This window comes from Nuphar pumila, chromosome 1 (genome assembly GCF_984573655.1).
Source record: "Nuphar pumila chromosome 1, dmNupPumi1.hap1.1, whole genome shotgun sequence".
Lineage (NCBI taxonomy): Eukaryota > Viridiplantae > Streptophyta > Magnoliopsida > Nymphaeales > Nymphaeaceae > Nuphar > Nuphar pumila.
The window spans coordinates 24,536,508-24,564,463 of record NC_143249.1 but is presented as its reverse complement, the minus strand read 5'-3'; the positions used below and the strand labels follow the sequence as shown (position 1 = coordinate 24,564,463).

The window sequence follows — 27,956 nt, the reverse complement described above, 5'->3', positions numbered from 1 at the left end:
CCACTTTCTCTCTTGGACCTCTTCTCTCCTCGAACACCTTTCTGGCCAATCTCAAGACAGCGTTGGCTGTTGGCCTCCATTAAAAAACAAAAAACAAAAGGGCCCACAGCCAAGAAGGAACACCGACACTGCTCTTTGGATAGGTAATCTGGATCACTTGATCCAGTTTCATATTTGGTTCCGACCCGACCCGCCTCCACTTTCAACACCCCAACCTGCCACGTCGTACCAACTGCCAACCACAAAACATCAAAGATAAAAAAATCATATGCCCCCATGCTAAAAAAAATATCTAAAATGGCAAAAAAAAATTATATTTTAGATGCGGTGCTCGACGTGGGTTACAGTGAGTACGTGCTGTCCAATATCGGCTGGACAGAAGATGAGGAGGGAGGCCCACAGATACATAGGAATTGGCACAGAGCAGGTTCATGTGTGATCGAGTCGAGCACGTGATCTGCTTTCTCGCAAGCCTGGCCACTCAAGTGCCACGTTTGTCGCCAAGTACGTATAAGTTCACAGTCGCAGGTTCAGAGAGAGAGAGAGAGAGAGTTGTGACTCCACTCGCTCGTTATCTGCATGGAGTGCGGAGTCCTGGGCCGTCCATTGGCGATTCCCGGAAGGGAGTTGGAATTCCCGCGTCGCAGGAGGCGCAAAATCAGGGCGAGTTCGGCCGGACACGTCTCACCCGACTCCCACGCGAAACGCGTTTCAGGTATTCCTTTTCCCGCCGGAAGGGGCACCCGCCAAGGTTCGATTCCCATGGGCGTCGCTTTTCTATATAGTTTTTACATATCCGATATTTTCCTAGAGTTTCTCCTTGCAAAAAAAAATCTAATTTGCGGGAGATTTCCTCGCTGAAATTTTCCTGAGAACGAGATTTGTGGAGTGTTTTTGTATTTCTTAAATTTTATATGTCTGCCGATTTTTCTCGATGTTTTTTTTTTCCTTGCCAAGAACACCCAATAGAGGTTTGTTGGCTACGGCTGCCAATTGTGGAGAGTTGATTTCATTCGCTCTCTGAAAATTGGTTTCAATCATGATGGAAATTGAATTGGAAGCTCCAGAGTTCTCTGTATGTTGGTGTGATCATGGATTTAGGATTGTTGTGAAGCACATTATATCTTTGTTCAATGGTAGCGTTTTACCTGATGAGGTGATTCCTTTGGTGTTTTGGAGCACCCACTTATCCAGAAAAAGTATGGGTTATTGCATTGATCTCCGTAGTGTAATATCTTGACTTGTACCACTGATATGGACGCGGTTGCATCAAACATCCTTGGCCCACATTATGGGTAGGTCTTTTAAGATAAATATCCAGTTCTTGTATTCCAACTAATAGTTGAAATTACTCTTTCCAGGATTTTTAAATTTATCCTGCTTTTATTTATCTTATTTTACTGACCACATTCATGAAAACTATAATTCTGATTTTTTTAATATCCTGTTTATCTGGATAAATGGGTCCATCTGAACGCCCCTTTAGGGTGAGGAGTTTTTTCATCAATTGGTTATTGTACATAATGTTGCTTATGTAGGGATTGCACTTGGAAAACTCGTTTGCTGCATTCGGAGAATTGAATTCTGTTCCATGGAATCAAGAATTTTTGGTTCATCTTGACAAGAACCACAGAAACCATAGTCCATGAAAGCGAGGAAACTATTTTGCTTGTTACTGGGATAAAATTCTCTCTTTGTTAAAAGGGCCTTAGTTACTGTACTTGTCTGTGAATTTCCGTTTTCTTTTTAATTTTTCTTTTCCAGCATGGTGGTTTCCAGAAGTCGGTCTCACTCCATTTTCCCAACTTCTCTTCGTGCTAAATTTGATCACGTCACTAGAGTGGTGGTTTAACTTGGTCATTTCCAGTCTTCCTTTTTTTTTTCAAACACTAAACTGGTATGCACATTCATACACCACATATTTGCTTTGTGCACATTCTGACAACATAACTTGCAGGAAAATTGGAGGCAGATGTTGTTGTCATAGGAAGTGGTATTGGAGGGCTTTGTTGTGCAGGGCTTTTGGCTAAATATGGGCAAGATGTTCTTGTATTAGAAAGCCATGATCTTCCAGGAGGTGCAGCCCACTCATTTGAGATTAAGGGTTACAAATTTGACTCTGGACCTTCATTATTTTCTGGATTTCAGTCAAGAGGTCTTCAAGCCAATCCACTTGCACAGGTAATCATGCATCCCATTATACAACTGTGCATTTTATTTTCCTATTATTTTAAGTATTAATGTGAATTTCTTAGCTCTTGTTTACGTCTGATTCAATCATTATGAAACTTTATGTAAATAATACTTCGATTATTTATCCCAGTCCTTTTTCTTATGGAAGTCCGAAACTACATTTTCAATTTAACAATGAAGGCAGATGATCATGTTTGCCTACCTTGCCAATTTAGTCAATATTATGGTAATAGATTGAGTGCATTTCCTTTGTTTGTATGCCCCATAATAAGTAGTGGACACATTACTTGAGTTTTAACAGAGTCATCCTATAAAGTCCCGAAACTGAATTAACTGTATTCAGGTGTATCATGTACCTGTCCATATCCAACTGCTGAGGAGTCTTGGTTTCTAAATCATCAAGGGTCTACTGCCTAGAATAATACCATGTGATGACATTTTATGCTTTTGGTTCATTGTGCTTTGGTGTTTATTCTTTCCATGACTACTTTATCTTTTCTTCCTCTTTTTAAAGAAATGACATTTTAGTCTTTTTACTTTTTGTATATAGGTCTGTCCTATAGGGACAATTTTGTTTTGTTTTTGTTTTTTATATTTTTTGTAAATATATATGTTGGACAGACCTATATACAAAAAATAAAAAGACTAAATGCCCTTGATGGGCATTACTTATTACAACAAAAATTATGAATATATATATATACATATTTTAACAATAGTATTGAATTGCACTTCCTGTTTGACAAATTAGTATATAAAATAATCAGATGATACCATTTAGGTTTAAATATATCTTGTGGAACTTGATTGACATAATCCGTCTAGAGACACCACGAATCATACTTTCGAATGTCTTCCCTGTTGGTAAATTTGGGTCATTTTTAGGAGCAGAATATTGACAAGTGATGAAGTCATTTGGCTTCCTTTGGTGTAGAACTCTTGTAGTTGAACTATTTTACAGTTTGTGCTCATAGTATGTTTTGTGAAAATTTTCTGATCAATTTTTTGTTTCTGACATTTTTTTTATCAACCTGAGAACTTCATTACTATGTCATGACAAATGTTTAGAGAGATTTGACTTTGTGGTGAGATCATGCTTATTATGGCATTTTCACTTAACTGTGTAAGAAAGGAGCTTGCAGTGCTTCCTTGCAAGTTTCCTCATGAATCTCTTATCTAATTGTCAGATACCTCTCAAGATTTATGTGAATTTCTCCATAGAATGGTGATGCTAGTGTTAGAAAGTGACTTGGAATACCTTGGGTTCAATAATGAACCCATACTTATGCACGTAAAGTGCAAATATACCCATTAAAGGGAAACAACACACGCACATAATGTGCCAATACATAAAACCCATAAAAAGGGAAAAATATGACTTAAAGTCATAAGTTACATATCATTGAAGAATAATGGAGAAGGGGTGAAAACCCCATTACAATGGAGCATAAGCTCCCCAAGAATTGAGAAAATACAAAGGGGAGAGCCCCTATTTATAAGCAAGAAAAGGAGCCACAAAGGGGGCTCCCAAGAGAGTCGTTGGGAGCCCCCAACGGTCACATATGTGACCGTTGGAGGCTCCCCAACGACTCTTTGGGGAGCCTCCCTATGTGGCACAAAAGCCGAAAATGAAAAGGGAAAAAGAAGAAAAATAAAAAAATAAAAAAGGAAAATTACAAGCAATATTCTAAAGTGGAATATGCGCAAAACAGGAATTTACAGAAATACCCTTTTGGGTGAATAAAGAATATATATTTATATTCATATATATATATAGATATACATATACATATATATATATATATATATATGTATATGTATCTATATATATATGAATATAAATATATACGAGATTACAAATGACGATAATACACATATTTTAACATCCCCCCTCAAACTTTGCGGGGAAAAACCCGAAAGTTTGGAAAAACAAAGGGAAGTCTTGAGACGAAGTCCAATTCTTCAAAAGTCTTTAAGAAAAACTCTATCTTCATGACAGTTTGAGCTAGGTCTTCAAGTCCAATTCCCCATCGATCGAATCCATGATGAATCTAATGTTCCACATCTTTAGCGATCCTGTGGAGAATCAACAAAGAAACAAGTAAAACATATCTTTGCACTTTTACTCAAATGGACCATTTCTAACTAGCATAATTATGGATGACCTATGTTAGAAATTATGCAAATTATGCAGAAATGATACTTAAAGTTTCAAAATCATACATCATGTTAAAACAAACTGAGCGGAAGCAAATTATGCAAAAATAAATTGCAAGAATGCATAATGCATTCATAAGGTCCAACATTGGACAAATATAACCCCATAATGGGGAATAACAAAAAGATCCACGAAGGGATATCACAAGAAGCCTACGAAGAGGTATAAAAAACATATGCTTTATTGAATGAGAGCCCAAAAAAGGCCATAAAGAGTATATGCATATACTTATCATGAATTAATACTCAAAAAACTCATTAATGATCATGCTTCAAACATGTAATGAAGTCCCAAACAAGAGAGAAGAAATCTCCAAGCATACTTTAGGCAAAATAAACCCAAGAGTTCACAAGGTTTTAAAATCATTTATAAAAGTCATACTTAATTGACAAAATCCACATTTTGCATATAAGGATGGCAAAAAAACCATAAGCACTTAATATATAGATTAAATGCTAAGAAATCAACTTGATATGCATATCAAAAATATGAGTTACTTGAAAAACACAAGTCATGAATGAAATTTTGCAAATTTCAACAATAGTTTATCCATTACAAACAACTTCCTCATTAGTCCTCCAAAACCCATAAATCAAGTGTATAAGCTACTAGATCAAGAATATAAAACCATTAAAGGCCAAAGACACACACAAAGGTGTGTAAAAGAACCTCTTGTCTACATATAATAATACTTGAAATAAGTGCATCTACGACAAGAACAAGAGAATACATGCCAACATAGACTAAAAAGTATCTCTTGTCTACGTAAAAAATACACTTAAAAACAAGTATGTTTAGCTACTAGAACAAGAGTAATAAGCCAACCATGGGCTAAAACACAATGCATATCTTGTCTACATAAGATGACACTTGAAATGAGTGAAATAAGCCAACCATGGGCATACATCTAAGCGACTAGAACAAGGACACAAACGCCAACATAGGCTAAAAATCACACACCATGGTGTGAATCAACGTACCTTGTCTACATATAAAAACACTCAAGTCAAGTGTGTTCAGCTACTAGACCAAGAGAGCAAAAGCCAACAAAGGGCTAAAAACACACGAAGGTGTAATAAAATTCTTGTCTACATATGATGACACTTAGATAATGGGCATAAAAGGAAAAGGCTTTTGAGGCAATAAACTTGTAATGAAAATAAACCTCGAATGAAACAATATTCCTTTTAAAACATGAATACTCATAACAATAACATTTTGGAATAAATGCATGTAAAAGTATCTTCAACAAAAATAATTTTCTTTAGAACAAATGTGTGAACATACACACACCAAGAACACTTGTGAAAAAACACAAGAACACATGTGCACAATAAGCACAACATTCGGAATCACAAATGTGCAAATGCACTCATAAGATTCATAAATAAAAGGTTGGGCTATAATCCCAAAACACCTTGATTTTAAATATACCTTAAAGCATTTAAGGTTTCAAACACCATATGTCCATCACATTTACATAGAAGCATCCATAATATCAATGGCCACAAGAGAAAAAATGAGTGACACACTCATAATTAGAAATCAAATAACAACTTATTTTAGAGTCCCAAGGTGCCCATAACTCACCTCAACAACCATCTATAATATGGAAGGTGGACAATCTAAAATGATACAACACGAGGTGCCCATAACTCACCTCGACAAATATCTCTAATATGACAATAATAAGGCCAAATAAATGATGCATTAAATAACATGTGATGGACAAATATAAATGCCACAAAAGGGCAATAAACACATAAGGAATCATTTTCCAAAAAGTTTTTACAAAGAGGACCGATTAACAAATTGAATCAAAGGTCCAATATAATCCATCAAAAACAATTTTGCATAAACATGAATTATGCCTAATCTTTAAAAGAGCAACGTCTCCAAGCGAAAGCACAGAAGCACGCACATACACAAGAGGCCACTAAAGGGCAAAATAAACCACAAAAGTGGTCAAGCACAAAAAAGAGATAAAAAATATATTTCACTTCATAGAATGCTTCACAAGAAGCTTTTAATCAAAGAAATCATAAGAACCGTAATGGTTCACAAAGAAAACTTTAACACAATACTCAAGGAAAAAGTACTTGAAAATTTATAGATTTGGGATTAAATCCCATACAACAAGTTTTAAATATTCTTTGATTGAGATGAGATAAAGGAGGAGGGTTGGGGCGTTCCCTACTGAGCGTTGCGGATTTAATCCCAAGCCCGGATAAAGGAGGAGGGTTGCGGTAGGCCTGTGACAGCCAGCATAAAAACTTTGTCATATCCTATGAAAATGAACCAATATGAGAATTTCGTTGGGGCGTTCCCTACTGAGCGACGCGCTGTACTCTCTAGGCCCGGAGGCAGTGATAAATGTGCAAGGGTTGCTAGGTCGTCGCCCAGAAGCGACGCGTCACACCGGCGCCCGGGTGTGGTGTCAAATAGGCAAGGGTTCCCTCACTTTGTTGGACGGGTGGGGGTAAAGAAGTTAGTCCAAGACCATAAAATTAGGTTAGCCACTTGGAACATAGGGTCTTTAACTGGTAAGTTGGTAGAGTTAGTAGATGTTATGTGTAGGAGAAAGATTGATATTTTATGTCTTCAAGAGACCAAATGGGTAGGTGAGAAAGCTAAAGTGATAGAACCTTGGGGATATAAGATTTGGTATACAGGAATAAATAGGAATAGGAATGGAGTAGGGATTGTTATGAGTCGTCAGTTTATAGATAATGTAGTTGAGGTCCGTAGGAAGGGTGATAGAATTTTACTTATTAAATTAGTATTAGGTACGGATATTATTAATATTATTAGTGTTTATGCACCTCAAGTAGGTTTAGATGATTCCATTAAGCATCAATTTTGGGAAGATTTAGATGGAGTAGTACAAGAGACATCTTATGGAGAAAAGCTTTTCATCGGCGGTGACCTTAATGGACATGTAGGCATTAGTAAGGATGGATTTGAGAATATCCATGGAGGCTATGGTATAGGAGAAAGAAATGAAAGTGGAGAAAGGATTTTAGATTTTTGTTTGTCCTATGATATGATCTTAGCAAACACTTGGTTTAGGAAGAGGGAGTCTCACCTAGTAACATTTAAAAGTGGGGTTAATACGAGTCAGATAGATTTTTTCCTACTTAGAAAGAGAGATAGGGGTTGTTGCATCGATTGTAAGGTTATACCAGGAGAAAGTGTAGCTACACAACATAGAGTCTTAATTTTAGATCTTAGAATTAGACAATGCCGCAAAAGGGATAGACATAGGATAGATCCTAGAATTAAGTGGTGGGCACTGAAAGGAGCTAAACAAGGAATGTTTGTAGAGCAGGTAGTTAAGGAAGTTGATTGGTGTCTCGAGGAGGATTCAGAATCAATGTGGAATAAGATAGCGGGTGGTATGAGAAAAGTAGCTAAGGAGGTATTGGGTGAGTCTAAAGGCGGTGCACCACTAGGTAAGGATACATCATGGTGGAACGAGGATGTCAAATTAGCTATTAAGGTTAAAAGAGAGTGTTATAGAAATCTAAGTAAGAGTCGTGATAGTGAGAATTTGGAGAAGTATATGATAGCAAAGAAGGAAGCTAAAAAAGTTGTTCGAAACGCGAGGGCTAAGGTATATAAGGAGGTTTATGACAAGTTGGATACCAAAGAAGGCGAGAAGGATGTTTATAGGCTTGCAAAGATGAGAGATAGGAAATCGAAGGATTTGGGTATGGTTAGATGTATCAAAGATGAAACGCAAAGGGTTTTAGTCAAAGATGAGGAGATTAAGGAGAGATGGAAAGATTATTTTGATAAGCTATTTAATGATAGTCATGCTCAAGATCTTGGAGACTTCTCCATTCCTTTTCATGAGATAAATCGTGACTTCATGCGCAAGATTCAAAAGAAAGAAATTGCAGAGGCTTTGAAGAAAATGAAATCAAGAAGGGCAGTTGGCCCAGATGGTATACCTATCGAGGCTTGGAAATGCTTGGGAGAGAAAGGTTTAGAATGGTTGACAAATCTTTTTAACTTGATTTGGCGAACAAATAAGATGCCTAATGAGTGGAGGAAGAGTACTTTGGTGCCTTTATATAAGAATAAGGGTGATATACAAGATTGCACAAACTATCGTGGTATAAAACTCATGAGTCATACTATGAAACTTTGGGAGAGGGTGATTGAGTCTAGGTTGAGGAAGGTTGTCATGATATCGGAGAATCAATTTGGTTTTATGCCTGGAAGATCAACTATGGAAGCTATACATCTTCTTAGACAACTTATTGAAAGATATAGAGAGAGGAACAAAGATTTGCATATGGTTTTTATTGATTTAGAGAAGGCATACGATAGAGTACCTAGGGACGTTCTCTGGTGGACAATGATGAAGAAAGGTGTTTCTCTCAAGTACATTAGTATAATTAAAGATATGTATGAAGGAGTAGTAACCAATGTCCGCACTTGTGGAGGGGTGACAACCAATTTTCCGATAACGGTTGGGTTACATCAAGGATCTGCTTTAAGCCCTTTCCTATTTGCGATAGTGATGGATGAGCTTACGAGATCAATTCAAGAAAATGTACCGTGGTGTATGTTGTTTGCTGATGATATTGTTTTGATTGATGAGTCTAGAGCTGGGGTTAATGCTAAGTTAGAATTATGGAGACAGACATTGGAAGCTAGAGGTTTTAAGTTGAGTAAGAGTAAGACTGAATATATGGAATGTCGGTTTAGTAAGCAACGAAGTAGTGATGGGAGTGTAGTGAAGCTTGGTGAGCAAGATATACCGGTGAATGATTATTTCAAATATTTGGGATCCATCATTCAAAAGTATGGAGAAATTGATGGAGATGTAAATCATAGGATAAAGGTTGGGTGGATGAAATGGAAAAGTGCTACTGGAGTGCTGTGCGATCGTAGAATGCCATTGCGGTTGAAGGGAAAGTTTTATAGGACGACTATTAGACCCGCTTTACTATATGGTACAGAATGTTGGGCTGCCAAGAGACATCATATTCAAAAAATGAGTGTAGCTGAGATGCGGATGCTTAGATGGATGTGTGGAAATACAATAAAAGATAAGATTCGGAACGAAGAGATACGTAAGAAGGTAGGTGTTGCACCCATTGAAAATAAGATGCGAGAGAATCGTTTACGGTGGTTTGGACATATTCGGCGAAGGCCTAATGATGCTCCAGTTAGAAGGTTAGAGAAATGGGAAAATATATTAGTTAAAAGAGGTCGGGGTAGGCCTAGGAAGACTTGGATGGAGATGATAGGAAAGGATATGAATGCTTTGAACCTCACCAAGGACATGGCGTTGGATAGAAATGATTGGAGGAAAAGGATTCATGTGGAAGACCCAAAATGAATTTCTTTTTTGGTTCATATCGCTGACCCCAATTGTTTTGGGATGAAGGCGTAGTTGTTGTTGTTGTTGTTGTTGTTTGATTGAGATGAGATATGCGGAAACGTACAAAGTGCTATAAGCACTTACAATGATTTAAAAAGGACTCAATATCTAAATTCATTATGTTTTTCACAATAAGAAATGTGCATAAAGGCTCCATAATGCAAAAATGTCTACGAAGAGACAATACACATGTAAGCACACAAGGCTTTATAAAAGATGTGCACGAAAGCATTCATACAATACTTGAACAAATACACACCAAGGTGTAAACAAACATGCACTAAGGCATGTATATCATAAAAAAGAGGGAATGCATACAAGCGCAAATATTTTGAGAAGCAAATGTGCACACAATACAAAAATACACAAAAGTGAGCAAGTATGCACTTTATAAAAAGAGCAATGCTTGAAATTCTCAAGTTTTAATTATGTAATTACATGCTTCACAAGTGCAATTGAGGACAACTAAAACTATATTATGGCCAATGTAGGCATTTTTAAAGATATTATTAAGAGATTTCGAAACCTTATGAAAAATACAAACCAACAAGTTTATAAGGATGAAAAATGAAATCATTTATACCAAAAAAAGGATGCAATAGATGAACTATGCATTCTATGTGCGAAATTCCTTTTTTTAAAAACAATCTTTCCTAATGGTTTATCATAAATAATTTTTCAAAAAAGAAACATTGAAAAACTTTTTAGGAGTTCTTATAAGTTATCATTAACAAGAACTACTTTAGGATTCAACAAAGACTTTAGATGTGAGAGATTCTCATATAATGATTATATCAAATTTTTCAAAAAATGCACTAAAATCCATAATCAAGAGAGGAACTCAAATCAAATTAGGGTTCATATGAGAATTAAGAAATTTTAAGCAAAGATCATTATTTTAGCAAGAGATCATATATAATTTTAAAAGTTAACTTATAGGTCAATCATGGAATACTTATTTAAGAACTATAAATCTCACATAATTGAAGGTAATTTTTAAAAACATAAATTACTATTATATGCTATAAGTAGTTCGATAAATAGACACGAATTTTATATTTGGACAACAAACGATTTCACCAAATTTAGAAGGAGATATTTTCAAAATATGTGAGCACACGAAATGTGAAAAGAAATAATTCAACTATCATGACCATCAAAACGAACAAACTATATGCAAGAAACATACTTTCAAATGCATAATACTTTTTGGGAAAAGGGATACATACCGAATAACTTCAAAAGCATAATACTTTAGGAAGAGCAATGAATACTTCACCATTTCTTGAGCGACACGCTTTCCGTTGCACCAAGAGACAACCCCATCGTGACCTTGCTCTGATACCATGTTAGAAAGTGACTTGGAATACTTTGGGTTCAATAATGAACCCATACTTATGCACGTAAAGTGCAAATATACCCATTAAAGGGAAACAACACACGCACATAATGTGCCAATACATAAAACCCATAAAAAGGGAAAAATATGACTTAAAGTCATAAGTTACATATCATTGAAGAATAATGGAGAAGGGGTGAAAACCCCATTACAATGGAGCATAAGCTCCCCAAGAATTGAGAAAATACAAAGGGGAGAGCCCCTATTTATAAGCAAGAAAAGGAGCCACAAAGGGGGCTCCCAAGAGAGTCGTTGGGAGCCCCCAACGGTCACATATGTGACCGTTGGAGGCTCCCCAACGACTCTTTGGGGAGCCTCCCTATGTGGCACAAAAGCCGAAAATGAAAAGGGAAAAAGAAGAAAAATAAAAAAATAAAAAAGGAAAATTACAAGCAATATTCCAAAGTGGAATATGCGCAAAACAGGAATTTACAGAAATACCCTTTTGGGTGAATAAAGAATATATATTTATATTCATATATATATAGATATACATATACATATATATATATATATGTATATGTATCTATATATATATGAATATAAATATATACGAGATTACAAATGACGATAATACACATATTTTAACAGCTAGTTCATCTAGTTTGGTATTCTTTGGGAGTGGTTGGTATGTGAATGAATGTTAACGTGTTGTGACTTTTTTCTTATTTGAAACTTTAAGAAAATGTCTGATTGTTGTTCCTTTCTCTGCTTCCCTTTCTTCTTGTTAAGAAGCATTACTTGGAAGACATTACTACATGAATGATTATTAACCAAGTTTTTATTTCTGCTGTTTTTTGGAACTCTAGGGAAATGCTTAATTATTCTTCCTTTGCATTCTGTTTCTTTTTGTTGTTAGGAGCTCTTGATGTCTCCTTTATGAACTTCTTGTGAACTTTGCATTTTATACATTTTAAACAGAAACTTCTTGCTCTTCAATTAAGCAAATGTTTTGGCTTCATGTAGGTTTTGGATGCACTGGGTGAGTCTGTTCCTTGTGCTTCTTATGACTCATGGATGGTCTATCTACCTGAAGGTGACTTTCTCACCCGCATAGGACCTACAGAGTTTGTCGATGTAAGTGTTTTCTTAGTAGTGTTCTTTGACTTTTGCATCAATTGGTCAAAAACATTGATTCAACTATGAACCATGAAATAAATTATCTTAACATTTGGTGCTGTTTGCCCTTTAAAAGCTTGTTCTTATGATGCCTTGTTGGACTGCACTGTGAGGATATATAAACTAATCACTGCATCATGTTCATGCATTATGGATATGGTTAGTTATTATATTTGTTTATGATTTACACATCCATGGTCTTATTGCATGTATTATATATGGTAACACATGATATACCATATTTATTTAAGCCAACATGACATTGTCATTATACATAGGTCACATTTGTAAGCACTTTGAGAGTGATTCAAAATCAAATGAGAATCTTTCTCTGTAGAAACAGAGTCACTGGATCAACCCAGTGGCTCCCTTTATCTCAAAATTGAGGAATCATTTTCTTTTTTGTCCATTCTGTCATGCAACCATAGGAGGACCATTTTCCCATGTTTGCACTCACATCAGATTTTGGCTCTCGTGAGAACCATTCTCTCCAAAACTGGAGGGAGTGATTCTCAGAGCGATCTAAGCATGTGCCCTTAATGATTTAATTCTACAAGGAAAAATTATTTAGCTTCAAAAAATGTTTTGATGTATGATGTGGGCACTTTCATTTGCATTCACTTAATTTTTGTCGTGTAAGTCACTTTAGTGTCTTCAAATTGTCTGGCTATGTAGAAAGTGACTTAGTGTATGCTGTCAATCAAAGGCTATCTTTTCTTTATTGGAATTGTTTCTATATTGCAGTCACTCAGAAGTTTGACTTTTAGATGATTTCAACATATGCCATTTTCATTTCCATTCAGGACCTCAAAATGTATGTTGGTGCAGATGCAGTTCGTGAATGGAGGCAACTTCTTGTAAGCATGAATTTGCTTGTTCCATCTATTTCAATAATATTATCATAACCGATGATATTGATATAGGTGGTCTCTATTTCTCCTTTATTGTTGTTTGCACAAGTTCATTAAATCAAGTCTTAGAAAATGTTTCAGTTGACATCATATTTTTTTATTCCATATACTCTAGTTTGTGTCAAAATGGCCTAACCAGGTATCTGTGATACAAACATTGGCCCTTACTCTAAAATTGTGGTTTTTTCTTTTGTCACATTTAATGATCAACTTTCAAGGGCAGAATTCAACTGCAGTTCTCTCTCTCTCTTTTTGACAAGTTATTCTGATAAATTTCTGAGGCAGTAAGCTTTTTCACCCTATGACATTACAAGTCCCCCTGTGTCTAGAACTCTAAAATGCTAAAAAGTTGAATTCTAATGAAGGTAAACAAATATGTCATTGTCCATACTGAGAAGACTGGCAATAGTGAAGTAGTTAGGGTGGTTGGGTATTACTTGAAGAACCATCCTTCCCTATGCCATTGGTCGTTATCTTCTCGAGACTCATATTAAGGAAAGACAAACTTGGCTTTTTATGGGGGATTTTAGCTGTCACTAACCCTACTCGAAAGACTGGTAAGCCTCCAACTCTTGGATATTCCAACCAGCTGAGGAATTTCATTGCTAATTGTAATTTGAAAGAAATTAATGACCCTAAAGCAAATTTAAATGGTCTAATGACGGAAACAGTGACCAAAATGACCTATGTAAACATGATAAATGCTCAGTAAAATTAATGTTGGATTAACATCATGCAGGGCACGAGCTTGAAAATTTGCTATGGGATCTGTATGGGACCACAATATGCTTCTTTTGGACAAAGCAATTTTCAATGTCAAGGGAGAAAGATGTTTAGATTTTCATCGTGGATGTTAGATGAAGAGACTAAAAGAATTGTTGAATCTAGTTGGAGCTAGAAGGTGCGAGGATGGTCTATGCTCAAAGTATTCCAGACTATGTAACAGGGATTCGGCTAGCAGGGTGCCTCACCCGCGTCGACGCGGGTGCGGCACTGGGTGTGGTCAACCCGACCCTGGGTACGTTGACCGCACCCAGGGTCATTTCGGTCCATTTTTTTGGAATTTAAAAAAAAAAAATTGCCCTATGAAATGGGCTGCGGAATTTAAAAAAAAAATCTTGGGGGGGGGGGGGGGGGGGGCACTGCCCCCCTATAACACCCCGCCAGGGGCGGCCCCCCCTGGACTTGCCCGCTGACCACGCACAAACTCGGCCCCGGTGCGTTGACCGAGTCTGACACTTAGTTGACCGTGTCCGCCCCGTGTCCAAAGCCGCACCAGTGTCGGGGCATGTCAACGCGGGTGCGTCGACCTTTTAGCCGAGTCCGTGTGACTTAGAGTAAAACCAATAAGAAATAAAAAATCTCAAATAAGTACTAAAAAATATGAGATTAACATATAAAAATAACTAAGAAACTGATTACATAGCTGAAAAACTAATTATATAATTGAAAAATATAGTGTCCTATAAAGCAACAACCAATAAGCAATAGAAAATCTCAAATAAGTACTAAAACAATATGAGATTAACCTATAAAAGTTAAAATATATGGGATTAACATATAAGAAGTAAAGAAACTAACTAAAAACTAATTAAAACTAAAAAAATATGAGATTAACCTATAAAAGTTAAAATATATGAGATTAACATATAAGAAGTAAAGAAACTAACTAAAAAATAATTAAATGTAATTAAAAATAAAAAAAAACTTCTTCTTCTCAGGCCTGCGCCTTGAGGCACAGAGGGCCGCACCTCAAGGCGAGGCGTGCCTTTTGCACCTCAAGGCGCGTTTTTGATAACACTGATATATATATTTCTGCATTCAATATCCCAACAAAATTAACCTCTTTTGGAATTTTTTTTAGCAAGCTCTCTTTTAGTAATTCACTGCAATATTTGGTAGAATTATGGTCTCAAGTTTTCATGATTTAGTTTATTTAGGTAAATTGAATAGATTTGATCGGTTTGAAGGACTATATACAATTTATGTCTTTTTCTGTTGGGGATTGTTTCAGGACACTGTGATTCCTATGTCAGCTGCTGCAATGGCCTTACCCCCCCTTTCAATTCGAGGTGATTGGGGTATTCTTTCCACAGCAGCTGCACGGTATGCCCCTTCACTCTTGAAATCATTCATCAAAATGGGACCTCAAGGTGCTATTGGCGCCACTAAGCTCCTCAGGCCTTTCTCAGATGTCATTGAATCTTTGAAGCTAAAAGACCCTTTTATCCTTAACTGGTTGGACCTTCTGTGTTTCCTCCTTGCTGGGGTGAAATCTAATGGTATACTCTCTGCTGAGATGGTAACTATCACATTATTCCACTTAGATTGACTATAATTTAGCTAATCTTTCTATTTGTGCTTTTCCAGTGGAAGTTGTCTATGTATGTGCTTTTTACCTGAATGGTTGACTTGACCCGGACAAATGATTATGTTTGTAAGAAACAAGATGTGCTCAATCTCATGTTTTTCGCTGTGATTGATTATAATATTTTGATCCTTGTTATCAATCACTTTGTTTGGTTGGTTTCTGCCTTCACTGTTCTTATTTGATTATTCCCTTATTTTATATTTTTCAGCTCCGATTGTCTTTGAAAAGACCATCTTCAAGTTGATAATTTAGTCTGACTTCTACTTTAGTATAACTTACATCAATATGATTGAGATCCATGATATGGTAGTTACATGGTTAATGGTTCACAACAAAATCTTGACTTCATTTCTTCCATAAGCTTGAAGTTATCAGATATACATTAACCAGTTGACAATGGACCGGATCAAAGTATCAACCCAGTAATATAAAAAAAGAACGTGTGTCACAGTTGGTTAGCATTTAGAAATGTGCTTTCACATTATAGTCATGGAATGTACGACCATAGCTGATATGCATAAAATTGTTTGCATCTGTGAGTCAGCTTGTCTGTCATTGATTTTAAGTGAGAACTATTCTCAACTGCCTATGACTTCTTATATCATGTAAAACCTTTGCCTCATGAATCTGTATGAGTGAAGATTTATATATCAAACTATATGCTATATTAGGTCATACTCTGCTTTGTTAATATGCCTACATCTGTTTGTTATGATATTGCAGGTATACATGTTTGCAGAATGGTATAAGCCAGGGAGCTCGCTTGAATACCCTCTTCATGGGAGTGGTGCAATTGTTGATGCTCTCGTCCGTGGAATAAAAAAATTTGGTGGAAGACTATCATTGGGAAACCATGTTGATAGTGTTATTGTTGAAAATGGTCGTGCTGTTGGAGTCCGGCTATCAAGTGGTTTGGTCAGTAATTTCCCTTTGTAAACCCTTTACATTTGGAAGATGATATGTGATAATGTTCAGCAGTGCACATATGTTGGCTGCAGTCTGTTCGTGCTAAGAGAGCCGTGGTTAGCAATGCATCTATGTGGGACACTTTGAATTTGTTACCTGCAGAAAGTGTTCCACATTTGTACAGAGAGAAAATTAATAAGACCCCACAATGTGAATCATTCTTGCACCTTCATCTTGGCTTTGATGCAAAGGTAAGTTTCTTTTAACATTAACTGAATTATTTCCCCTTTGATTTTGTGACATCTGAAAGTGCTATTTCATGGGCTTGCCATAGTCACTGCTGGCATTAGAGAAGTTGGTTTTAGTGCTAGCCATGCAGAAACTATCTGGGTATTGTAAAGTGCTAATGTGTTGAATAGTATTTTGTGGAAAATCATGGTTAAATAGGCATGGAAACTATTTAAATCATAAATCTGTGAGTTCTTATTAATCTCAATTCCCAGTTTCAGGCATCAATGATATATAGAAATTTATTAAATTTATAGCTTTCTACATGTATATTTGGCTTAGAAACTATAAAAGCATGATTTATGGTACATTAATGGTAAATTACTTAGGGTGTTGCCTCTTTTGGTGGAAATCTACAATATGAACCATACACCTTCCGTAGGTTTCCAAATACTTTTAGGTGATCATTTTACATTTTCTCTGAAGTGATGTTTTGACTTGGTATTTTAGTTCTAATGTAGTAAATTTTAATGATTACGTGAAACTCCAAAAAATTGATAGAGGGAATAACGCGATAACTGCAATCCACATGGATTTAGCTGCTAATTTTTGCAGTAGGAAACTATCTAAGATTCAGCATGATGGCTTTATGAGGTAAAATGTAATCATTTAGACATGCATGAAGGAAATGAATGACTTTAGCTATTTTTGTTGATGTCAAGAAAATTATCTTTGGAAGATTTAAATATATTTTCATCATTCTGTCTTCAGTATCTGAGTTGAATTAGTTTAAGCATTTATTGGGATGTAATTAATTAGACGCTTTATTGAATATTCTCATCATTTTTTTGTGTTCTTGAGATTTCTTTTGTTCTTATTTTAGAAATGATATTTTGAAAGTATGGTGTCTATCATCTCTTAGTGGCAATGACAGTATTGGGGAATATGCACTATCTCCAAAAGTGGAGCAGACATGTTTTGTCACCAAAGCCATACTTTTGTCCTCTGTGTAAAAATGTGTTTCTAGCTGTTACAATGGGGAGAAGAATTTGATGAACTTGCCTCTGCTACGTTGTTACAGTAGTTGGAGACGTAGAGGGTTTTTAATTGTTCATAACTTGGTCAAACTTCTCATTTTGAATTTTCTATTTTTTTAAGTCACCCTAAATCAGTCCTATATATTTTCTGCTTCTTTCATGTGGACCATTTATTTCTTTCCTAATTCTATTTTATTTTTGTTGGAGTTTTTGTTTCTTCTTTATTCCTTTCCTATCAATAATGATGTTCTTTCTATGTTACATGAACACTTAGCATGTGTGTCTCATGTCACCACAACCTGACACTTGGTGGACGTCTTACTCTTCAAGGGCATAATCAAACCTATGTCAGACATGGTCAACAGTCTTTGTCTTTATCTGTTTTCTGACATTTTTCATTTATTTTGAGGTTCTTTTTTCAGTGTCATTATGTTCATTTTGATTTTCAGCCCAGTTTATTATTTAATGTTCACAAATCATGATGATTTATAATTTCCCTTCAAGATATTGACCTAAATGGTCATATCCCCAAGTCTTATGTTCAGAAAACGTCTGCATCATACCAAGTGTCTTCAAGTTGCGATTGTATGCACCCAAAAAAAATAGATGAATTCAATTTAGTGAGGAACTATGTAACACGGACTCGTCTAACAGGGCACCGCACCCGCACCCATGTGGGTGCGACACTTGGACATGGCTTCCTTTGTGCCAGGTGAAGTCAACCACACTGAGGTCCATTTCTGTCCAAAAGTAGATTCAGTTAACCCTAACCAAGTCCAGTTTTATCTATATTATATATATAAATACATAAATGCACACACATACACGTAGTGTTAACTTAAAACTGTTAAATATATATATATATATATATATATATATATATATATATATATATATATATATATATATATATATATATATATATATATATATATATATATACCCTCCCCGCACCCCCACACCCAAGTTTTTTTAAAGTGCTGCATCCGCACCCGCACCTATGTGACATAGGTGAGGAACTACATCCACACATGCAAGTGCACTCAAATTTACTTGCATAAATTCATGTCTGCAAGTGATTGAAAAGAAACAAAAAAGAGTTGGCCTGCCAACTTTCACATTCCATGGAAGTGGCAAAAGTAAGAATTCTACTTGCACTTACATTGTGCAGGTCTCAAATTTAACATTACTTGCACATCCTTCGCAAACAACAACAACAACAACAACAACTACGCCTTCATCCCAAAACAATTGGGGTCAGCGATATGAACCAAAAAAGAAATTCATTTTGGGTCTTCCACATGAATCCTTTTCCTCCAATCATTTCTATCCAACGCCATGTCCTCGGTGAGGTTCAAAGCATTCATATCCTTTCCTATCATCTCCATCCAAGTCTTCCTAGGCCTACCCCGACCTCTTTTAACTAATATATTTTCCCATTTCTCCAACCTTCTAACTGGAGCATCATTAGGCCTTCGCCGAATATGTCCAAACCACCGTAAACGATTCTCTCGCATCTTATTTTCAATGGGTGCAACACCTACCTTCTTACGTATCTCTTCGTTCCGAATCTTATCTTTTATTGTATTTCCACACATCCATCTAAGCATCCGCATCTCAGCTACACTCATTTTTTGAATATGATGTCTCTTGGCAGCCCAACATTCCGTACCATATAGTAAAGCGGGTCTAATAGTCGTCCTATAAAACTTTCCCTTCAACCGCAATGGCATTCTACGATCGCACAACACTCCAGTAGCACTTTTCCATTTCATCCACCCAACCTTTATCCTATGATTTACATCTCCATCAATTTCTCCATACTTTTGAATGATGGATCCCAAATATTTGAAATAATCATTCACCGGTATATCTTGCTCACCAAGCTTCACTACACTCCCATCACTACTTCGTTGCTTACTAAACCGACATTCCATATATTCAGTCTTACTCTTACTCAACTTAAAACCTCTAGCTTCCAATGTCAGTCTCCATAATTCTAACTTAGCATTAACCCCAGCTCTAGACTCATCAATCAAAACAATATCATCAGCAAACAACATACACCACGGTACATTTTCTTGAATTGATCTCGTAATCTCATCCATCACTATCGCAAATAGGAAAGGGCTTAAAGCAGATCCTTGATGTAACCCAACCGTTATCGGAAAATTGGTTGTCACCCCTCCACAAGTGCGGACATTGGTTACTACTCCTTCATACATATCTTTAATTATACTAATGTACTTGAGAGAAACACCTTTCTTCATCATTGTCCACCAGAGAACGTCCCTAGGTACTCTATCGTATGCCTTCTCTAAATCAATAAAAACCATATGCAAATCTTTGTTCCTCTCTCTATATCTTTCAATAAGTTGTCTAAGAAGATGTATAGCTTTCATAGTTGATCTTCCAGGCATAAAACCAAATTGATTCTCCGATATCATGACAACCTTCCTCAACCTAGACTCAATCACCCTCTCCCAAAGTTTCATAGTATGACTCATGAGTTTTATACCACGATAGTTTGTGCAATCTTGTATATCACCCTTATTCTTATATAAAGGCACCAAAGTACTCTTTCTCCACTCATTAGGCATCTTATTTGTTCGCCAAATCAAGTTAAAAAGATTTGTCAACCATTCTAAACCTTTCTCTCCCAAGCATTTCCAAGCCTCGATAGGTATACCATCTGGGCCAACTGCCCTTCTTGATTTCATTTTCTTCAAAGCCTCTGCAATTTCTTTCTTTTGAATCTTGCGCATGAAGTCACGATTTATCTCATGAAAAGGAATGGAGAAGTCTCCAAGATCTTGAGCATGACTATCATTAAATAGCTTATCAAAATAATCTTTCCATCTCTCCTTAATCTCCTCATCTTTGACTAAAACCCTTTGCGTTTCATCTTTGATACATCTAACCATACCCAAATCCTTCGATTTCCTATCTCTCATCTTTGCAAGCCTATAAATATCCTTCTCGCCTTCTTTGGTATCCAACTTGTCATAAACCTCCTTATATACCTTAGCCCTCGCGTTTCGAACAACTTTTTTAGCTTCCTTCTTTGCTATCATATACTTCTCCAAATTCTCATTATCACGACTCTTACTTAGATTTCTATAACACTCTCTTTTAACCTTAATAGCTAATTTGACATCCTCGTTCCACCATGATGTATCCTTACCTAGTGGTGCACCGCCTTTAGACTCACCCAATACCTCCTTAGCTACTTTTCTCATACCACCCGCTATCTTATTCCACATTGATTCTGAATCCTCCTCGAGACACCAATCAACTTCCTTAACTACCTGCTCTACAAACATTCCTTGTTTAGCTCCTTTCAGTGCCCACCACTTAATTCTAGGATCTATCCTATGTCTATCCCTTTTGCGGCATTGTCTAATTCTAAGATCTAAAATTAAGACTCTATGTTGTGTAGCTACACTTTCTCCTGGTATAACCTTACAATCGATGCAACAACCCCTATCTCTCTTTCTAAGTAGGAAAAAATCTATCTGACTCGTATTAACCCCACTTTTAAATGTTACTAGGTGAGACTCCCTCTTCCTAAACCAAGTGTTACCAAGTGTTAATAATATCCATACCTAATACTAATTTAATAAGTAAAATTCTATCACCCTTCCTACGGACCTCAACTACATTATCTATAAACTGATGACTCATAACAATCCCTACTCCATTCCTATTCCTATTTATTCCTGTATACCAAATCTTATATCCCCAAGGTTCTATCACTTTAGCTTTCTCACCTACCCATTTGGTCTCTTGAAGACATAAAATATCAATCTTTCTCCTACACATAACATCTACTAACTCTACCAACTTACCAGTTAAAGACCCTATGTTCCAAGTGGCTAACCTAATTTTATGGTCTTGGACTAACTTCTTTACCCCCACCCGTCCAACAAAGTGAGGGAACCCTTGCCTATTTGATACCACACCTGGGCGCCGGTGTGACGCGTCGCTTCTGGGCGACGACCTAGCAACCCTTGCACATTTATCACTGCCTCCGGGCCTAGAGAGTACAGCGCGTCGCTTAGTAGGGAACGCCCCAACGAAATTCTCATATTGGTTCATTTTCATAGGATATGACAAAGTTTTTATGCTGGCTGTCACAGGCCTACCGCAACCCTCCTCCTTTATCCGGGCTTGGGACCGGCAGTGTATAACTACACAGGCGGAGTTTTGCACATCCTTCGCAAGTAGTGGTAAAAATAAATGCTTGTTTTTGCTTAATTTAGCTCTACTCATAACCTTCATAATCGCCCAGATAATGGTAAAATTACATATTTTACTGCACCTGCATAGTGCAAGTTCAGAATCTAACCTTAATCTCCATGATACCCATACAATGGTAAGAATAATATCGTTACCCTCACTTGCAACAAAGTGCAAATTCCTCATCTTGAAAGTTATGTTCGAGTAAGAATAAAAGTTGAATTAGAAAACTTAACTGGTATTTTCACCGACCCCTACTCAATAATTACACAAATCTCAAATTGCTAGTCCAACTTGCATGTTTCATATAGTGCAAGTTCTTAAACTGAACCCGACTCCCCCCCCCCCCACCCACCCAAAATACCTACCCATTACTAGCCTGTGCTTACACTTCCACACACGTGTCAACAAAATCCTACAAGGCCTCAAAAGGTGCAAACAGCGAGATCGGAAACCAAACAAAAATCTATTAAGAAAAGTAGCACCACTGTGAAATTATGAAAGTTATTTCACCATAGTATGATGCTAAGTTTAAGGATCATGTATATTAGAATCTCTATAAATACAAAGGTACAAAGGACCATCATAAAGGTCAAATTCAAGAAAATGATGAGAGCCTCATGAAGTTTGTAACCACAATTGAGATGAAGATACAAGTCTTAAGATTCAAGCTATCATCTTTTCTCCCTCTCCTTTCCCTTCTCACTTTGTAATTATAAGCTCTGAAAATCAGAGGCCTTCATAAATAAAGTTTCAAAGTTCTCATCTCTTTCTTTAAGTGGGGATACAATAAAAGTTCAACATATCCACGCTTATGTATGTCTATGTTAAAAATCAAATCAATTCATGTTAAAGCATTGAATATGAGCCTATGGCATGTATGTTGTCCAACTGCTAGCAGCATTAGTAGGAAACAATCTTCATCATCTAATAATAATAATTATTGTTATTGTCATCATCATTATGCCATTGGAAACAAACATTTAAATGCAAAATAAACTATTAAATCCTCATAAGCTATCTATCCATCCTTACCTGAATATTTCTGTTTGGTTTGGTTGTCTGTGACACCCTAATGTGAATATGATAATGTTTGAAGGGTATGACATCACAATTGTGTACTAAAAGAAATATATCATGAACTTAACTGTAGCATATGTAATCAGACTTCAGATGTGTATTCTTTGTGTGGGATATTAGATATGAGAATATATCTAATTGTGAATCATTTTTTCACTATTTTATCTTGTTTGTTTGATGTCATGCCTAATGCAGGTGGATGGTTGCCATATTCATGCTTGATAAAATGTTTTTATGAAGCTTTCAACATCTTTAAGTATATTTTATTCCTAAACTTTTAAAGCATCTTCATTGAACAGGACATGCCTGAGGACTTGGGCATACATCATATTGTTGTAAATGATTGGAATAGAGGAGTGGATGCTGATCAAAATGTTGTTTTGATATCTATACCTAGTGTGCTAGGTAAAGATTTGGCCCCCAGTGGGAAGCATGTATTGCATGCATATACTCCTGGGACTGAGCCTTATGGCTTATGGGAAGGACTAGATCGCAGAAGTTCAGAGTACAAAAAGCTTAAGGCTGAAAGATCTGAGGTATCTATAAATTTATTACTCCTTTAAATACAATATTTAACCCATTCCCTAGAATATTATGGTAGTATGCTTATCAACAGGTTCAGCTTATCGTGATTTTGAGCTCTCTTCATTTCCAGAAATTATAATAATTGCAATTCAAAATACCAAGTCCAGGATATTAATATCCAACATCACATGTTGCTTCTCTTTGTTAGGTTAAGATTTATATATGAAACAGTTTGGCTTGGTTGGCCAGCTTCAATTTGATATAATAATTGGAAAAAAATAAGATACTAGTGGTTTAGGTTGTTTGATCCATCTTTTTCGTACTTGATCTCAGCTTTTGTCCTGGCTTTCTACCTTTGGACCTTGTGTTAAAAAAAAAGTATATACTTCATATATGCATGCATAACCTGTGGATTGTCATTATTTAAAATTTGCATCAATTTCCCAAAATGCATGAATTCTTGACAGATAAATGCTCATAACATACTTTTAAATAGAATATGTGATATCTTGCCATTACCTCTTTACTGGTTATCAATGTAAGAAGTTTAGCCTAGTTCAGGACAAAATGGTTGTTCTTACTGAAGTGGAAAATTGCATGTATTTATGAGGACAATTTCATCCTTGGATATGCATGGCCAATCTCTTTGCCATTATACCTCATTTTTTTTGCATAAGTTGCATTGCACAAGTTTCATTTGTTGTTTCTCAAACCTTGAGAGACATGTTTGGCAATAATTTCATTAAAGTGGAAGCAAACATCAATCCTTCCTCTTTTGGGGCTAAGCCTAACAAGAAAATGTTAGCCCTATGCTAATCTTCTAATTGGATTGTTGTCAGTGCTTAAGTTAGCCCAGAGGCTAATTGGTCTATAACAATCTCAGTTGTAGCTTTTCAAATTTGCATTTAACATGTGCATTCCATGCTTAAATGCATACTGTAATGTTTTTCCATATCATATATTGGAGGGTAAGCTGCTAAATGTTAGGCCTGATTTATTTCTTCTGTTAGGTCATGTGGCAAGCTGTTGAACGTGTGCTCGGGCTAGGATTTGACCGCGATAAATGCGAAGTGAAATTAGTTGGTACTCCTTTGACTCACCAAAGGTTTTTGCGAAGGAATAGGGGAACATATGGTCCTGCTATACGTGCAGATGAGGACACATTCCCAGGACATTCAACACCAATTCCGCAGCTTTTCTGTTGTGGGGATTCCACATTTCCAGGCATTGGTATCCCTGCTGTTGCAGCTAGTGGTGCAATAGTTGCCAATTCCTTGGTCTCTGTTTCTCAACACAAAGAACTTTTGGATGCTATTGGGATTTAATTCCATGCTGAGTTGAAAGTCCATAGAAAATGTTTCTCATCTTATTGGTGGGCTCTCTAAGAGCTTGGGTGTCAGTGACCCGAGCTGGAGATTACCTACTTCAGCGGCGAGAAAGTTCGTCATAAAAAAAAAAATTTCTCATCTTGCAATTTTGTATCATTCATATAATTTATTCCTCTTCCAATCAAGTATATGGTAATGGTAGCACATTATTTCTGTTTTATATACAGACGATTTGTGCTTCATGGCCTCTCTTATGGGGTGTAACTGGGTTGGGTATACCTGACTCGATCTGAAGTGATTATACCCGACCTGAATATATATTGGTGGACCTGTGGGTTTGGGTCGGGTTCAAAATATAGACCTGTAGTGAAAACAGGTTGGGTCTTGGGTATTGTAAATGAAAACCCAAACCCGAAATGACCTGGCCCAATTATGTATCCAGACCCAAATGGTTCTCCAAATTTTAAAACCAAACTGACCCAATCTCAATCTGATTATGTATCCAAACCTACTGTATACCCAAACAGATTATGCAATTGAACCTAACTTAACTCGTACCCAACCTAACTATATACCTAAACCGACCTCTACTGGAACTCTCTTCATACCCGATCCATCAGAAAGTTTCTAACTGGTAAATATTATATATTCAATTAAGCATTTAATATGCATTACATTTTAGTAGCCTAAACTTTAATTCATTTTTTGCATATACTTTCTTTTGCCTTTTTATGGTAGAAATTGTCAGATTTAAGTGAATCCCGTAACTCCTTGAATTTGATACATTTTGAATATGATATATCATTGATTTTTTTTGTTTCAACTTAAAATGTTTTGTTGCCGTGGGCATATTCTTATATTCAAATTTTGACATTTTTTAGAATAGTTACTAAGCATTTATTTTGTTAGCATATAATTTTATTAATTTATTGGCAGTTAATTAGGTCTAGAATACCGATCATATCAAGACCGATCTGAAACCCAAACCTGTTAAGACCTGAATGGTGAATCCCCAAACCGGTTAACCTATATGGGTCCACTTTTTCAGCCATACCCAAACTTGAACCTGACTTGAATCAAAGTAAATCTACTAAAGACCTGACCCGATGTATACCCAAACCCGTTAACCCATATAGGTCCACAGTTGCTAGTTGTTTGGGAACCTGAATTAGATTAGGTTGGGTTTGGGTCATACTTTCAGGTCCAAATCAGAATCGAGTAGGATAAGACTCAATCCAAACCCAACATGTTCACAGCCTTACTCTCTTTCTCTCTCTCGTAACAAAAAATTATCACACCAAAGAAGAGATGCCTAATAATAGATACCCTCTAGTTGTGATATATATAGAGGTAATATATGCTACCCTTGCAGGTAGTGAAAACTTCATCTTTTTTTTTTTTGCATATTTGTAGTCCTTAGGGGCATCAACGGGTCGGGTTTACCCGGACCTGACTTGTACCAAACCTTATAGGGTCTGGGTATGGTGATAAATAACAAGACTCAATTACCTGAAGGTCCGATTAATACATGGACCCAGGTTTAGTTTGTGAAATTTTATACCAAACTCTGGCCTGACCTGAGTTTCGATTAAGACCCACGATTTTTTAATGTAAAAATGACAAAAATATTATTTTACTAGCTATGGCTCCGGTCTGGTTTATGTAGTTCTGATCGGGCCCGGATATGGTTTTTCTTATGGTGAGTCTGATTAGACCCGATACTATACTAAAAAATTGGGGCCTGGTTATATATGGATCCGAACCAAACTTGACCCGTTGACACCCCTAGTAGTCCTAAAGGTTTAGTTTGCTAAAAACTGCCATGTTTAGTCTAATTAGGCATTCAAGGTCCAATTAGCTCAACGAGGCCAAATTTGCTTTTGGAGTTTTACACCCAATTTCAAATCCAAATCCAATTAACGTCTGCAACTGAATACGTGTAAAACGTGCAAGACAGATTCAGTAAATAGCCATCCCCATCTGTAGCCGGATCTGACCCTGAACTCAATTAGGCCATATGTGACTATATCGAATCAGCACCACGAAACCCTATCCAATCCAATTACATACCCGGATTTCCCTTCGAAGTACTTGGTAACAATAATGACAGTGCACTAAGTACAACCCTTAGGTTGGCGTCTACAAGTCCCACAGATTTAGGGATGTAAATGGTTCGGATTCGAACCGGATGTGGTGAACGCCGTATTTGATTGATCGGATGTTGGTTAAACGGGTTCGAATTTGGATGGTGAAAAGCTCATACCAGATCCTTTTATTTTTACATGTATATGGATTTGGATATCCATCAAATCCGAATATCATATGGATTCTGTAGCAAAAACTCAGTTATATCCACATCCAATTATAATTGGATATGGGCTTGGCTTATCAAATGCAACTAAAATGAATCAAATTCTGTTGGATAATGGACAAAATCAGATTCAGTGACATCCCTCGACCGATTCTGGACCCAGTTAAGTTTCCCATTTCATCACATGTAAGACTTATCCATTAGGGGTGGCAATTAAGGATGTCAATGGGCCGGATATATGGTTCAGAACCAGGTGGGTCCAAACCTGGATCTGACTTTGAGGTGCAAGTACCAGGTCCAGAATTGGGTCTGATCGGGTCCACCATAAGGAGAACTTTACCCATGCTCTATAAGGACAAGATGAACCAGACCAGGTCCATACCCTATAAAATAGTATTTTTTATCTCTTTTACATTGAAAAATCACATATCGTAATCAAAACTTGGGTCGGACCTGGGTCTTATATGAAATTTCGCAAACCATACCTGGATCCATGTACTAATCGGACCCTTCTGGTCTAACCTGAATTTTAATAGGACCTTCTTATTTATCACCAAACTCTGACCCTACAAGGCTTGGTACGGGTCGTGTTTGCGTCAAACCCGACCCATTGACACCCCTAGTGACAATGCCAGCATCTGAACCCGAACCGACCCGCTAAGTAGAGCAGAACAAAACGTGCCAAAACCTTAACTG

General features: G+C 36.6%; 1 protein-coding gene across 1 annotated transcript; it reads left to right on the top strand.

The window, feature by feature from the left end:
- Positions 1–519: 519 nt before the first annotated feature.
- LOC149848386 (FAD/NAD(P)-binding oxidoreductase family protein) lies at positions 520–25,092 on the top strand. Its single transcript, XM_089994064.1, has 9 exons — positions 520–715; positions 1,958–2,181; positions 12,172–12,282; positions 13,128–13,181; positions 15,250–15,537; positions 16,330–16,521; positions 16,605–16,763; positions 23,396–23,632; positions 24,632–25,092. The coding sequence occupies exons 1-9, from the start codon at positions 580–582 to the stop codon at positions 24,944–24,946; spliced, it is 1,716 nt and encodes a 571-aa protein (XP_089850190.1). The 5' UTR covers positions 520–579; the 3' UTR covers positions 24,947–25,092.
- The last annotated feature ends 2,864 nt before the right edge of the window (positions 25,093–27,956 follow it).

Bases quoted from the DNA above. Each gene is read 5' to 3' on its own strand.
- LOC149848386 (XM_089994064.1), top strand. From the start codon at position 580: ATGGAGTGCGGAGTCCTGGGCCGTCCATTGGCGATTCCCGGAAGGGAG. The intron at 12,283-13,127 runs GTAAGTGTTTTC...ATTTCCATTCAG, and splicing joins GACCTACAGAGTTTGTCGAT to GACCTCAAAATGTATGTTGG. The intron at 16,764-23,395 runs GTAAGTTTCTTT...TTCATTGAACAG, and splicing joins ATCTTGGCTTTGATGCAAAG to GACATGCCTGAGGACTTGGG.